The 13198-nt window shown below is 48.1% G+C and overlaps 1 protein-coding gene across 3 annotated transcripts in view; it reads right to left on the bottom strand.

The window, feature by feature from the left end:
- Positions 1–243: 243 nt before the first annotated feature.
- Positions 244–13198, bottom strand: part of IGDCC4 (immunoglobulin superfamily DCC subclass member 4) — a 147257-nt gene continuing 134302 nt past the window's right edge. For 2 of the 3 annotated variants that reach the window (XM_059714548.1, XM_059714549.1), the window contains exons 19-20: positions 12586–12747; positions 244–7029 (exon numbers count right to left, since the gene is read on the bottom strand). In XM_059714548.1, the coding sequence (XP_059570531.1) occupies positions 6502–7029; positions 12586–12747 (690 nt within the window). In that variant the 3' untranslated portion in view covers positions 244–6501. The remainder of the gene's footprint in view (positions 7030–12585; positions 12748–13198) is intronic. The other variant, XR_009455528.1, reaches the window with a different exon arrangement.

The following is a 13198-nucleotide window of genomic DNA, read 5'->3' as shown; positions in this document are numbered from 1 at the left end:
CCAATGGTAAGAGTCAGGTCCATCGCTAACTAGCCTGTTTTGTATGTGAAGAGCTTTCCTGCAACCATGCTTGTGTTCTGCAAGATAAATAATATATAATGAAACATACTCCGGAAATGTCCCAGTCACTCTACTGGAAGTAGGAAGACACCAGAGATCCCAAATATTGTCAAGCCCTCAGTGGAAAAGATTTTGTCTTGGGAGAAACAGCTACACACACACCAAACCCTAAATCACATTCAATCCTTTTTCAAAATATTTTATTAATAATCCATTAGTTAAGGAATATAAGGACAATATCTTCTTACACTTTAACACTAAAGAGTGTTCATGAAGAATAATCTCTGAAGAAAGAAAGTTATAATTAAATACAGCATGGAACCAAATACAGACAAAATCTTTTAACAAGATCAAGTTCTGGTTATACTTGCTTATACAGCATGGAAAAAAACCTATCTGAAATTTAGTTGGAAAATATTAGCAAGGAAATTATGATAACAGAACTAGATGACAGATTTTTGCTGGACTAGACATCTCTTTTCTAACAAGGATACCGATTAGAAAAGATGCAACAGCCCTTTGGAAAAGGATCTATTTCTAATGAGATCAAAAATATATATAGTGTTACATTAGAATGGTTGCCTTCTTGTATAGCACTCCTGGGCTGACACCAGAATTATTAGCTATTTACTTTAAAAATTCACAAACCTAAAAGGTTACAGAGTATCTCAGAACTTTACTGTCTGTTAAGTAAGAAACCAGATGAACAAAAAGAAAAGCCAACAAGAAACTTTTAACTGAGTCATACCTTTTGCATAATAGGAAATTAAAAGATTTAAAAAGTTGCGACTTTCATGGCAGCATGAAAAATATACAGTTGTGTAGCCAAATGAAGACACCCAGACAACAAACTTATGTTTGGGAGACAAATTTGACATTTTAACAACGTAAAAACAAAGTACACAGGTAAGAAGCTGAACAGCAATAATCTTTAGTGTTACTGAGGAAAGAGGGGACAGAGGGGAAAGTTTCATGACTGGTAGCACACATGAATTATGATGTGTGATTAAAGGTACCAACACTACTGAGCATTTCTGAGAAAGCTGCAAGAAAGCTACTCATCTCATGATAAAAAAATATATGCACTGGTTGTTTCAGCTTTGTACACAGAATACACAGAATTTACGCACCTCGCTCTCTTTCTAGTCATTGAGACTGTAAAAACCCCACTAAGTGGAAAGCCAGGGAAAACAGCAAATAAATAAGGACATCTACCTAACCCAACCCTGAATGTAACCCACTGTGTGCACGAATGCAAATCACGTAAAAATGATTTCAGCACAGCACTGGCATCAGATCCTCAACTGGCGTAATACAGCACAACCCTCTTGGCTTGCACACCGACTGACGCCCACTGCAGCTTTGGCTCGTTTGCTTGTAAGCTTCTCACCAGGCCACAGCTGCCGTCACTCCAACACTCTGGTGCTGTCTAAAGCTGCAATAATTCTGTTTGGTGGAACAGGATCCAAAGGAAGGCTGGAGGCAAGGAGCCAACGCACCTAAGCCACACACACTGTCTACCTAAGCAATAGTAACTAGAGTATAGAGAACTTGAATGATCCTCAACACGTCTTCTCCAGGTATCTCAAAGCATTGAGCTAAACCTCACAGTGCCCCGTGAGGTCTGTACAGAGGGAGACTCTGAGGCTGGAGCTCAGCAAGGAAGTGGCATTGATGAGTAGAACCTAGAGTCCTGGAAACTAGTCCTATCATCCGCCCACACAAATACACCCCCTGCCCAAATGGGAACTGAACCCTAGCAGCTGTTCTGCGTAGTATCTATATGAGCCCACGCTTTGACAAGCAGCATCCATCAAAGCATGACACTCATCAGGTAAGATGCACCCAAGCGTCATGGACCCATTGACAAGCCACCAAGGTTGTTCTCCTTGGATTGCATTTCCAATTGTGGGTAGACTTAACCCAGCGCCTGCTCCTGATGCTCAGCCCTGGGGGCATTGCTGGGTCATGCCAGTTGCAACTGGGCGTTTGCAGAACGTGTGAAATGATCCTTTCATGGATTCTGCATATTTTGGGCTGGGCAGAGAGATGGATCATCACAGCCATGGCCAATCTGGTCTCTTCCTTGCAGAGACACTGGGGAAACCTGAAATGCCTAATAGCCAGTAGGAAGGTAATGTGGAAGATAGAAAGGGCTGGATTTCAAGAAGTCTCCCTGCACCTCCTGCCTTTCCATCCACCACAGGAGACGGCAAACTACCTCATACCAATTAAAGGACCATTTAGTTTGGCATCACAACCCTGACTGCAGCCAGCATCAGAGGCCCAAAAAAACACCATTGAGACCAACTGGAATAACACACACCCAAGGATAGTTCTTCTTCAACCCATGAGGGAACGGCTGGTCTATGCTCCAGAACAAGAGGGTTTCGGTCTCCCACACACAAACAGTTTCAACCAATCTAATGTAATTGTGAGTTTTCCTCGTGGCTCATAGAAACATTCAATCATTTTTATTTTTACTCCTATAAATAAGCTCTTGGCCTCAGCACCATACAGCAAGCACCAAGTTCCACTGGCTGACTAATGTGTCTCCTTCCATTTAAAATGTGTTGCCTTTCCATTTCCTTGCTCTCTGGACATTGTTTGTTAATGCATCTACCACGTCCCTCCACATTCATCTCCTCCTTACAAGACAGCAGTGGCACTGGACATGCTTCAGTGTAACTGAGGTGAGTAACACTTGCTGTCTGCATTACCCAGTTATACTTTATACTTCACTAGTTGTTGTACTGGGAATACAGGTAAGGAGGGCAACTCACCGGGTTATCAAAAGAAAGGGACAAGCTTCTACCTACTGCCATGTGCCTGTTTTCTCCATTTTAGTCTCATCTCTCCACATCTGAGAGATTCTCCAGGCCCTTAATCATGTCCAGTGCCTTTCTCCAAACCTTGTTTCTGCTAGCTCCTTTCAGCACAGCCTGTCCAAGAGGAGTGTGTATGATGCCCTCATGCATTCCTGAAATCTTTCTTAGCCCCTTTCTTAATTAACATGAACGTCTACTTTCCTGTTGTATCGCCGCTGCAGCACCCGGAGCATGTGTCCATTGCAGTGGCCACTCTAGCAGATGAATCTGTTTCTTGGGTGGCTCTGCAAGTGTGGGTACTGCTGAGGCTGTCACCATCTGCCTGGCTGGCATTATCACTAGCTGTACATTAGTCACATGGGCAAAAGACTTCAGTTGTACCTGCAAATATCTGCCCCTCAAAATGTGAGCATGTTCTTTCCTCCCCCACAAATCAGGAAGCTGGCTGGCATCTCATTTGGATTCAGGCACAAACTGCATGCCTGTAAAAAGACAAGCATCAGGATTTGTTGGGCAATATCTTTTATTGGACCAACTCTATGACTGGGAAGGATGTTAGACAAGCATTTGGGAACAGAGCACCATTCCTCCGGTCTGGGAGAGAAGCAGAGTCAGGCAAAATAAAATACCAGGTAGAACCATTTTCATTTAAAACAAAACTCAGTGTTCTCCCTTGCTGTGTAGCTAAAGCCGTATCTGCCTCCTTCCCAGACATACGGGTTCAGCATCTCTCCCAGCTGTGCGGATGGTCTGGACCATATACCAAATACATCTTGCTCCTTTGCATGTTCCCTGGGCCATCGTGGCTACTGCAGCCCCGGTTCTAAAAAGGGGTCCTGTCCCCCAGTTAGAAGTGCCATTTGTTCTCGAAAGGTCATTTTGCAGTCCAAGAGCAGCCCTACTCTGGCCTCACTGTTCCAAGGTCGCACGCCTGGGTCTTGTGGTCTTGCAAAGAATGGCCTGTGCAGGAAGCCAGGGAAGCTCACACTGCTTCCTTTCAGGGTGGGTGAGGTTGGGTGCAATGTGCGTCACCCTTCATGCCAATTGGAAGAGGCTACACAAAGCTCCAAACCGTGTGGGAAGAACAGCTGCGCACTGAGGGACCTCGGAAAGTTGAGCGTACACACAATGGGCTGGAGGAGGAAGAGATATCCTCACACGCAGTACTGCAAAGGGCATCCTGTCTAGGTCCTTTGGCCCAGAGGAGCGTTAGACAGGCCTTGCACAGACACAGCCTTCCCTGATCGGCTACGGCAGGCCGGGGCTGACTGTCAGGGATCTGGGTCTTCCCTTCGTATGCACCAGATACTCCCAGAAACACTACTGTACGTAACTTCCAGGAACTAAGGAGGCAGCAACTGCTGTGGGAAGGGAGAGGGCCGCTCATCCAACACCCTGCCAGAAGTTGAGGAGAGACCGAATCCTGAATAATCTACACCGCTGGGTAAACAGCAGCCTTCAGAGAAGCTGCTTCCCACCAGCCACGGCCAGAGGCACCTCGAGCAAGAAAGTAATGAAGAATTCAAGAGACATGTCTGGTCAAACTCAGATCCACGTATGGGGCCATACTCCTACTAGAAACAGCACCGTGTACTACAAGTAGGCAGTTCACGGGGCCACTTAAAAAATCTTGTGCTGCTTGCTGTATCCCTGGATTTAAATGACAGATAAGTCAAGACCAAGCCTCAGAGCAGCCCAAGGGTCTCCATAAGGATTTAGGGTAATTCTGATACAACAGGGGCTTTGGAGGGGGCAGGGGGAAAGGAAGGATGGGGTTCTTTTGTTTTTTGCTTTTGATCTTGTTCTGACATTTGACAAAGAAATGCAGAGCATCTGCCAGGTGCCCTCAATGCCCAAGAACTTCAACAGGAACTTCAGATCCTCAGCGCTTGTCGACATTTGGTCCCACTTAGGGTGTCTGTAGCTCCAACACAGCAGCACTTTGAGAACGGCTAGAGGCAGACCGATTCCTTCTCAACTGGTCAAACCAAGAGGGCTGCCCTAAGTAAACACAGCACGAATAATGAGAAATAGGTGAGATAACATTACATCTGTCGGTGACAAAGCCAGGTGCCAGCTGGAAGAGAGGAATATTATCTTCTTTGAAAATTTAGCAACATCCCTTTAAAACTCCATATGGGCTCAAAACCAACCAGTGGCTGTGGGAGTCCAGCTTCAGACACCCATGACAGCCTGATTTTTCACAAGCTGGTGAAGTACCCACCCTCTGGAAACAGCCTCCTTTTCAGGTGTCTCGAGTTGATCAGCAACACTGATGCTTCCCAAATCACTAGCTGCCTCTGAGACCCCTGGACCTTCATCCTCTTTACTAGTACAAGCCCCTTAAAAACAAAACACTGTTAAACGTCCCCCCACCTTAAATGGTCTTTTTGTCACCGTCTGTACGAAGCTTGCCACTCTACGGACAAATGCACCCAACGGGAAGGTGACCTGTAGCAACACATTAAAAGAAACAAAAGAGTCGTGCCCTGGAGCACTATTCATTACAAAATATTCGACAACCAGTGCAAACCCATTCTTTAGAAAAAGGCAGTATAAGAATAAGTTAAAAACTAAAATGGACTATAACAAAAGAGTAAATCGACCGCTTTTTTTTTCCCAACAGACATGAGGTAGTTGTGTTGTTAAGGAGGAAAAAAAAACAGAAAGAAAAGGGAGAAGTAGTAAAAATGCTACTCTATACCACACGCTACTCCACTCTATAAAATTAAATAATATAAAGATGCTCCAAAGAAATAAAAATACACTGTCGTACATTAAAAGGAGAGATGTGTACCTAAAATATTAGGTACCAGAACCTATGTAAAACAAAGTCCAGGGTGGTGAAATGACCCAGATGCCGGAGAAGGTTCTATATAGTACAAGTTGTCAGAGGCACTCGTAGAGTGTGTAATAAAAGGCCACTACATCAGCCTGCTAGTAATAGTTACTGTGGTAGTGTACAAAGAGAGCCTTAAAATCATTTTAACCATGGGTGAGCAGAAAAGGCTGAGGGCTATGGTGAACTGAGTGTCAGTTTGCGGTCGTCTCCTCCCACTTCGGGCGTTTATTTTACGAAATCCAGCCCAAAGCTGCAAAGCAGTCGGCAATGCCAGGGCCCTCCCTGATGGAGCCACGTGTTCGAGAAGATCTGCTCAGTGCGTTCCTGCTTCTTTCCAGCAACAGGGATGTCCTGTCAGTCCCCGTCACAAAATACATGGACGTGGCTGCACAGGTCTAAGCAGGCATTATGATTGTATGTGGCAGACCCGCTCCCCACGTCCATAGATTGTGTGAGGCACTGAGCAGCCCTAGCTCCTAGCTGTGAGATGTGGGCACTCGCTACCTCGCCGTATTGACTTATCGTCTCATCACCAGTCCCTTGGAGTTGAGGACGATTGTCTTCCATGACTGCTTTATTGTGGGCCCGAAGATGGTTGATGAGGCTAATCCAGATCTTAGGATGGCTTTAAGGAAGTTTTTCCAACAAATAACTTTACAACAAGTATTGACTACCTTTGTGGCGAGCAGAGGGCACCTGGCACAAGGAAGCCCAGATGGACTACGGACAAACTTCTAGCTCTCCCATGAGCAAAATCAGATTAATTTCCTCTTAATGATTATGGACACACATCATGTTCTCAGATGCTGAGGATGAGTTGATGAAGCAAGAGATACTACACAGAGGCGCGTCCTGCTGGCCTGTAGAAAAAGCTTGGCACTTGACTGGCTCTGCGCTCCCTCTGTCTTCTTGTGCAGAGTCCGAGTCCCTGCTTTCCACAGGATCCAAGCCATCCTGGGGCCTGTGGAAGCCGTTGGCGAGCCTGTGAGCGCAGGCCGACTCCACCTTGTTAGTCTGCCTCCTGTCAGTACCTAGCAGCACATCCGGGGGCTGAAGCTCAGGCGGGCCCTCAGAGTCCCCCAGTGTCTTGCTGACATCCTGCTGGGTGGTGGTGTGTGCGCGAAGGGTCTGGTCCTCTGAGGGGAAGTGTTCTGGGTCGTGGTCCTCACCCTCCACCTCATCAACGTCCGGGAGCTGCACGCTGTAGTCTTTGTTGGAGGCCGAGAAATCCGAGTGGACGATAACCTCGGCTTCCACCTGATGGTGGCTGATGGGAGGGTGGCTTTTCTTCACTTCACTCTGCAGGTGAACAGAAAGCAAAAGGGCCCAGTGACTTGCTGCACACCATGCAGGCCCCCCAGCCAGCTCCCCACCCACCTAGGCCTATTCTTAGCGTTAAGCATCAACGTCACTCCACTGACTTCATGTCGTGCCTGCTTTAGGTTAAGCCGATCTTTACCCGCTTCCCCAGATCAGAGTCTTGCACCTTGTTTGAGCTGAGACAGGAGCCACAGCCAAAGCAGGGAAAACACAAGATGGCTTTATGGCATAACGACTTGATACCTCTGAAACCAGACCAAATGTAGGCAGCTTCCATGCTGCTCCTTCCAGCTCTGAAGTCGAGAGGGCTGTTTTAGCCCAACCAGAGCTAAGACGACGCCATCTGAGTTTAATTGCATTTTCCATCAGCTCTCAGTAACTGACGCTGGAGAGAAAGTGTGCAGCTTGCAGACAGAGCTCATTGTGCACCCAAAGCTAAATATGTTATTTAAAAAAATAAACATCAGGTCGTGGCATTTATAAAGACAAACAGTCCAACAAAAGCCTATTCAAATCGGTCGCCCAGAGCATTTCCGGGCATTCGTCCACATGGCTTTAGATGTTTGTGATCCCACCAATGATTGTGGGAGATGAAAATACCCTGGGCTTGGTGAGCGAGCGAGGTGGGAAGAGTCTTCCCAAGGCTTCACACTATGCCAAGTATTAGCATTAAATTCATCTCCCTGGTTTGAGCGGCTGATTCCCCTCAACAGTCCTCTCTAGAAAGGGAGCACCGTCCTCAGCAGAGACCCCACAGCGAACAGCAGGACTGTGCAAAACACCATCGTTTCGGTTCGATGTCCGTTTTCCCATTTTGAAGGGGCAGTGTTTCATTTCAGCATTTCATCTCATTTCAAAGCACTGTTCTGTTTTGTCAAAACTGTTTCCCCCAGAGAATCATGAAAATGCCTAAAACTTCTGTCATTTTTGGCCTGATTCAGGTGAGAACTACAGGGATGGTAGCCCCTTCTGAAGGCATGAAGCCTGCCAAGTTTCAAAGAGAGGCACAGAGGTTTCTAGGAAACTGCACCTCAAACTGTTCTAACAAAACTCGTGACATTTGCTGGCAGTGGCAGCCTCCTGTCATCCAGCGCACAGATCCGGGGGCCCGCACTCCCAGGAGGGCTGCAGGGCTGTGCCGGACTCCTCCCGGAGGTGCAGGCCCCTGGATCTGCACTGGATGACAGGAAACTGCCGCCTGGGACCGGTGTTGGGTGCGGGCTGTGCCCAGCACCGGGGAATATTCCTGCTGCCGCTGGCCCCAGGCAGCAAGGGCAGCCTCCTGTCATCCGGTGCGCAGATCCGGGAGCCTGCACCCCCGGGAGGAATCCGGCAGTGCTGGGAGGACAGGTTGAGCTCTGTGGGGCTGGCGGAGCCGGTTGGAGCGCAGCCCTGGCTCTGCCCGCCTCCTGCCACTGGGCTGAGAAGCCGGTCGGAGTGCAGCCCAGCAGCAGGAGGCGGGGAGAGCCAGGGCTGTGTTCTGACCGGCTCCACCTGCCCCACAGAGCTCAGCCTGGTGGCAGGAGGTGGGCAGAGCCAGGGCTGCGCTCCACCTCCCACCACCCGGCTGAGCTCCATGGGGCTGCGATCCCGCCCGGGGCGCAGCCCTGGCTCTCCCCTGCCTTCCACCACCGGGCTGCTTCGAAACGTTTCGAGTGCCCTCATTTAATTTCAAAGCTGTTTCGAAGCTTTTTGTTTCATTTCGATTTCGCTGTTTCGAGCTTGAAACGCATTGAAACAGCTTCAGAACAAAACAGCCGGTGAAATTTCGCACAGCTCTAGTGAACAAGGCAGCAGGACCACGTCTGCAGGATGACCTCCCATCACAGGACCTCAAGTCTCAACACATGCATTCTGGAAGCAAAGAGCCCCATTTCACAGATGGAAAGACAGACCCAGAGATAGGAAGGGACAGGCCCTTACGACACACGGAGCCCGTAGAACAGAACCCCTAAATCAACCTTAAGCGGCAGATGCCGGGCTCCCTGGCCCAAACAAATCCAACTGCACTTACAGAAAGGAAACCGGTCTCCCTGAAAAAAAATTCAGAGCACAATTCCATTCAAAGGAGCTAAACTGCCCCCACATCCGGTTTTGACAACTTCCATGATTCTTTTTTTAAATTGTTTCATTTAAAGACATTCTGAAAACATTAAAAAAAAGTTACCAAAAGGGTTACTGAAAATTTTCATTTACTCAAAAATCTGCATTAAAATATTCTATTGTGATTTGATGCTTTTTTTGTGATGTTTTCAATGGGGCTCGTCCAAAACGGAGAGAGAAAGAAGTGAATGCAGCCGGCCTTCCCACCACTTTGTTTCCATAACCCGCCTCTTCCTCCCATGTTTCACTTCTGCACAAAGGCCGTTTATGGATTAAAACCTCTCTCAAAGTAACAAGGTCAAGCAAGTCTCCAAGACCCTGTCTGCCTCGCAACTCTAAGGTGCAGGTAAGCTAGATACAGCAGAGCTGTGTCCACAAGCCCCCGGGGCCATCCGCTCAGCATGGCTAAGTGACCATAGCAGTTAGCCTGCCCCATGCTTATTAGCCACGTGGCCGTGGCTGCCTGTGCCTGGTTTGGGGGCAGCGTGGTCTGCTTGAGGGCACCACTGCTGGGGTTGCAAGCTTTTGGTTGGTAAGAGAGCAGGGTTTCAGAGGGTGAGGGCTCTGCCCTTTCTGGAAATCAAGTCAGATCTCAAAAATGAAGCAAGGCAGTTGACGTTTCCAAAACCTTGGCCATGGAACAGTCTTTGCTAGCTGCTTTCACCCTAGCTTATGACCAGGGGTCCTGGGTTTCTCTGTTGAAAAATTGCAAAATCTCATTTTTTTTAAACCCCCCCCACAAATTCTGATTTAAAACCCCAAATCCAGGTTTTTGTGATTAAAATGAAATGCCACTATCTGTATAGGTATCAGGTGAACAATGTTTTATTGATATATTCACCATTTTAAAGCAATTAGTGCCTCAATCACTATAATAAATTCTAAATACCTATAAGTTTTGGCATTTGATTTTTTTTTTTATCATGGAAAATCAGAGCTCCCCCTGCCCCTTCACTCGCTAGGATGCAGGTGCAGCTGCCCCCCTCCCTGCATTATGGTGCTGAGCAGCCCTGATATGCCAGTCACTGCCCCTGCCCCTCACTCCTAGGCCACAGCCCCCGGGCCCTGCTGGTGCCCCTCACTCCCAAACTGCTGCCCACCGCCCTAAGCCCTGCAGTGTAAGAGGAAAGGGGTGGGTATGGGCACAGGAGATGCATCGGGGGCAGTAGGGGCATGTGCTTCCCCAGTTTTCTGCACCCGCAGTGGGGCATGGGGCTGCAGCCAGGCCCAACCAGTTTCAGGCAGGAGCTGCCTCTTCAGCCCAGCGGGCAAGACCTACCTCCAACCCAGAGCTGGTCTGGCCTGGCTGCAGCCCTGCGCCCTGCTGTGGGTGCAGAAATCTGGGGGGGCACATGCCCCCTGCACCTCCCTGATATGTTGCCTGTGCAATGGGGCGGAGCAGGGGGCATAGACTTACCTGGAGGAAACTGCAGGAGCTGCTCTCTACTGCTGCCTGGTTGCCACAAGAACGTGTGCATGTTCACACATGCATGTGTCCCCCCTGTGTCCTGCTCCCCCCAGCCCCGAGCAGCCCCTTTCCCCCGGTTTTCTCCTTTAAAGGAGAAAATCCACCTTTTTCCACAGCAAACTGAAAACCCAGATCCCTGCTTATGACCTGCAAAATACACTGAGTGGAAAAGAGCAGAATAACTTTGCACTTGCAGCATCTAACCAACGTCCAGGGATATTTGAGTCCTCTGCAATTTGTACATGGGAGTTCTCATATCAGATTCACGGTCTTCAGGACAGTCAGCGTTCCCATCTTTCAAATGCCAAATGCATTCACTGGTGAACAGCTTCACTTACAACAGGGGTGGCCTGCGTGAGGCACGGACACGGGCGACTAGCGTCTCCCAAGTCTGAGGGGGCACCAGATTGCTGACGGAGGTGGGAGGGTGCCCCCCACCAGCCGACTGCCAAGCTCGAAACCACCAGCAGCGAAACTGGAAGTGCACTTCTGCTGGCACTTAGTTTCACAGCTGGCATTTCCAGGGGTTACACGGCTAATCTCAGGGGGTGCACTTGCACCTGTGTACACCCCTTACGTGTCGCCAATGGGCACGGAAGTCACAAGTGGCATGAGTAGCCTGTGTGTGTGGCACATGGCAGACTGGGGAGGGGACAGGCAGCACAGCAGCAGTTCAGAGAGGAACCAGAAAGCAGAGCAGCAGATCAGGCACGGAAAGGGAGTGAAGTGGCACTTGGGAGGAAGTGGGGCTAATTTGTGGCCCACCTGCCAGACAGACTGGCCTCCACTGACTTACAGAAAAGGAACGAAATGAGGACATGAAACACTACGCGTAACCCTCGTGCCTCTTACGGAGGCCAACTTTGTGCATCATTTACATATTATAACACTTCTCCCCCTCTGTTGACAAACTCTGATGGTTGGCTAAGCTGCAATGTAAATGACTCTCTGTAATTGGGTTGTAAAACATTGTCTTAACTCTTTACACAACATTAATTACATCCTGTGTATAATTGATTTTCGCACTGCTATCTAGGAAGGAAACAGGTTACTTAGAGGTACTTGTTAGAGGAGAGAGAAAACAAAATCTTAAAGCAATAATCAAGCAAATCTCTTGGTAGGTAGACTTGATTTGAGTTCATAACGAAGTGCTTCAATGAAGAATCTACTTAGAAATTGTTAGTGCAGCAAATGCAGTGTCAAACATATTTATTGCAAGAAAGCATTAAAAAAACTTGCATTTTCTTCTGATCCATCTTCCAAAGATAAAGGAAGCAAATGCAATGGAAACTGCTTCATGTGGTCTGGAGAAAGAGGCTTAAATCAACACTCAATCTTTTGTTCTTTTCATAGGCAAAACTGCAGTTCTTTCCACGGTAGTGTAACAGCGATGTTGTAGATGCAATGGTCCACAAATTATGTGAGAGCCAAGAATTTCTTAGGGTGTTATCTTTTATTGGACCAGCCATGTAGCTGGGATTAAGGCAGACACTGTTTCGAATGCAAGGCATTCTTCCTCAGGTCTCTGGTCACAGGAAGCCAGGCAGCGCACAGACAGTGACACCGCAGGTTTTCATAAAGCAGGACATGAAGTGGCTGCGCTGCCGTGGTGGAGAAGCCGGGGGATTCTGGCGTCTCCCCAGACTGCAGCTTCTCCATCTGATAAACGAGCTAGGGCCAGAAGGACACTGTCCACGATCCAAGATCTCAAAGATCAGGGAGAGGAAGACGGGGAATACAGGAGTCACTGGGGGACCAGAACTCCTGGAAAATAAAATAGCTTTTACGAAGGGCTGGCAACCGCACATGACCATGTCGGACTTGGGCAACAGAATAAAAACTCAAACTGAGAAAAACTTGATGGGGCAAATATTTTCTCCCCTGCTGTAAACAGGAGAAATGAGGAAGAGATGCACAAAGACAAGCGACTAAACCCCCACAGCTCAAACACTGAAGACACCCACCGTAACAGCATTGTAAACCAGGGCTTGTAACAAAAGCCTCTGTCCTGCATTAGCTGGAGGCTTCAATGATCCATTCGCAGCAAAGGGAGGCTCTGGTGTCACATCTCCATACCTGGCCAGGCTGTTTGTCCAGTTCTGATTAACTGGTTTAATCCACGATGACTGCAGGGAAAAAAGGAAAAAAAATGATCAGGACACCCATTCCCACCTCAGAAACCTGAAAGAACAGGCAGCTGAACAGCAAAAAACACCGTGTATGAAATTCTACATCAAACCGAGCCCTGTCCCACGATGCTGCAATAAGACGCTAGCTGCAAAGAATGGGTCTGACCCTCCGACACACCGGGGTATAGTACACTGATTTCTTACGGTGTGATGCAGAACAACCAGCTGACGAGGATTTTCCCAGATCTGCTCTTCCCATGGTAAACAGCGATGCAGCTTTGGTCCGAGGCCAACACAGGGAGTTTTCTGTTGACTGAAGAATGTTAAGGCCAACAGATGTATAGTTTGGCACCAAATTGGAGGTGTCTTCTGTTTTAAGCTTGCTTCAAAGCCTGCTCTAGTCTGTGAAAACACTCTCTTTGATTTGCATGAGATTAGGCCTTAATAC

This window comes from Alligator mississippiensis, chromosome 11 (assembly GCF_030867095.1).
Source record: "Alligator mississippiensis isolate rAllMis1 chromosome 11, rAllMis1, whole genome shotgun sequence".
Taxonomy (NCBI): Eukaryota; Metazoa; Chordata; order Crocodylia; family Alligatoridae; genus Alligator; species Alligator mississippiensis.
This window is presented reverse-complemented; position numbering and strand designations above follow the sequence as displayed.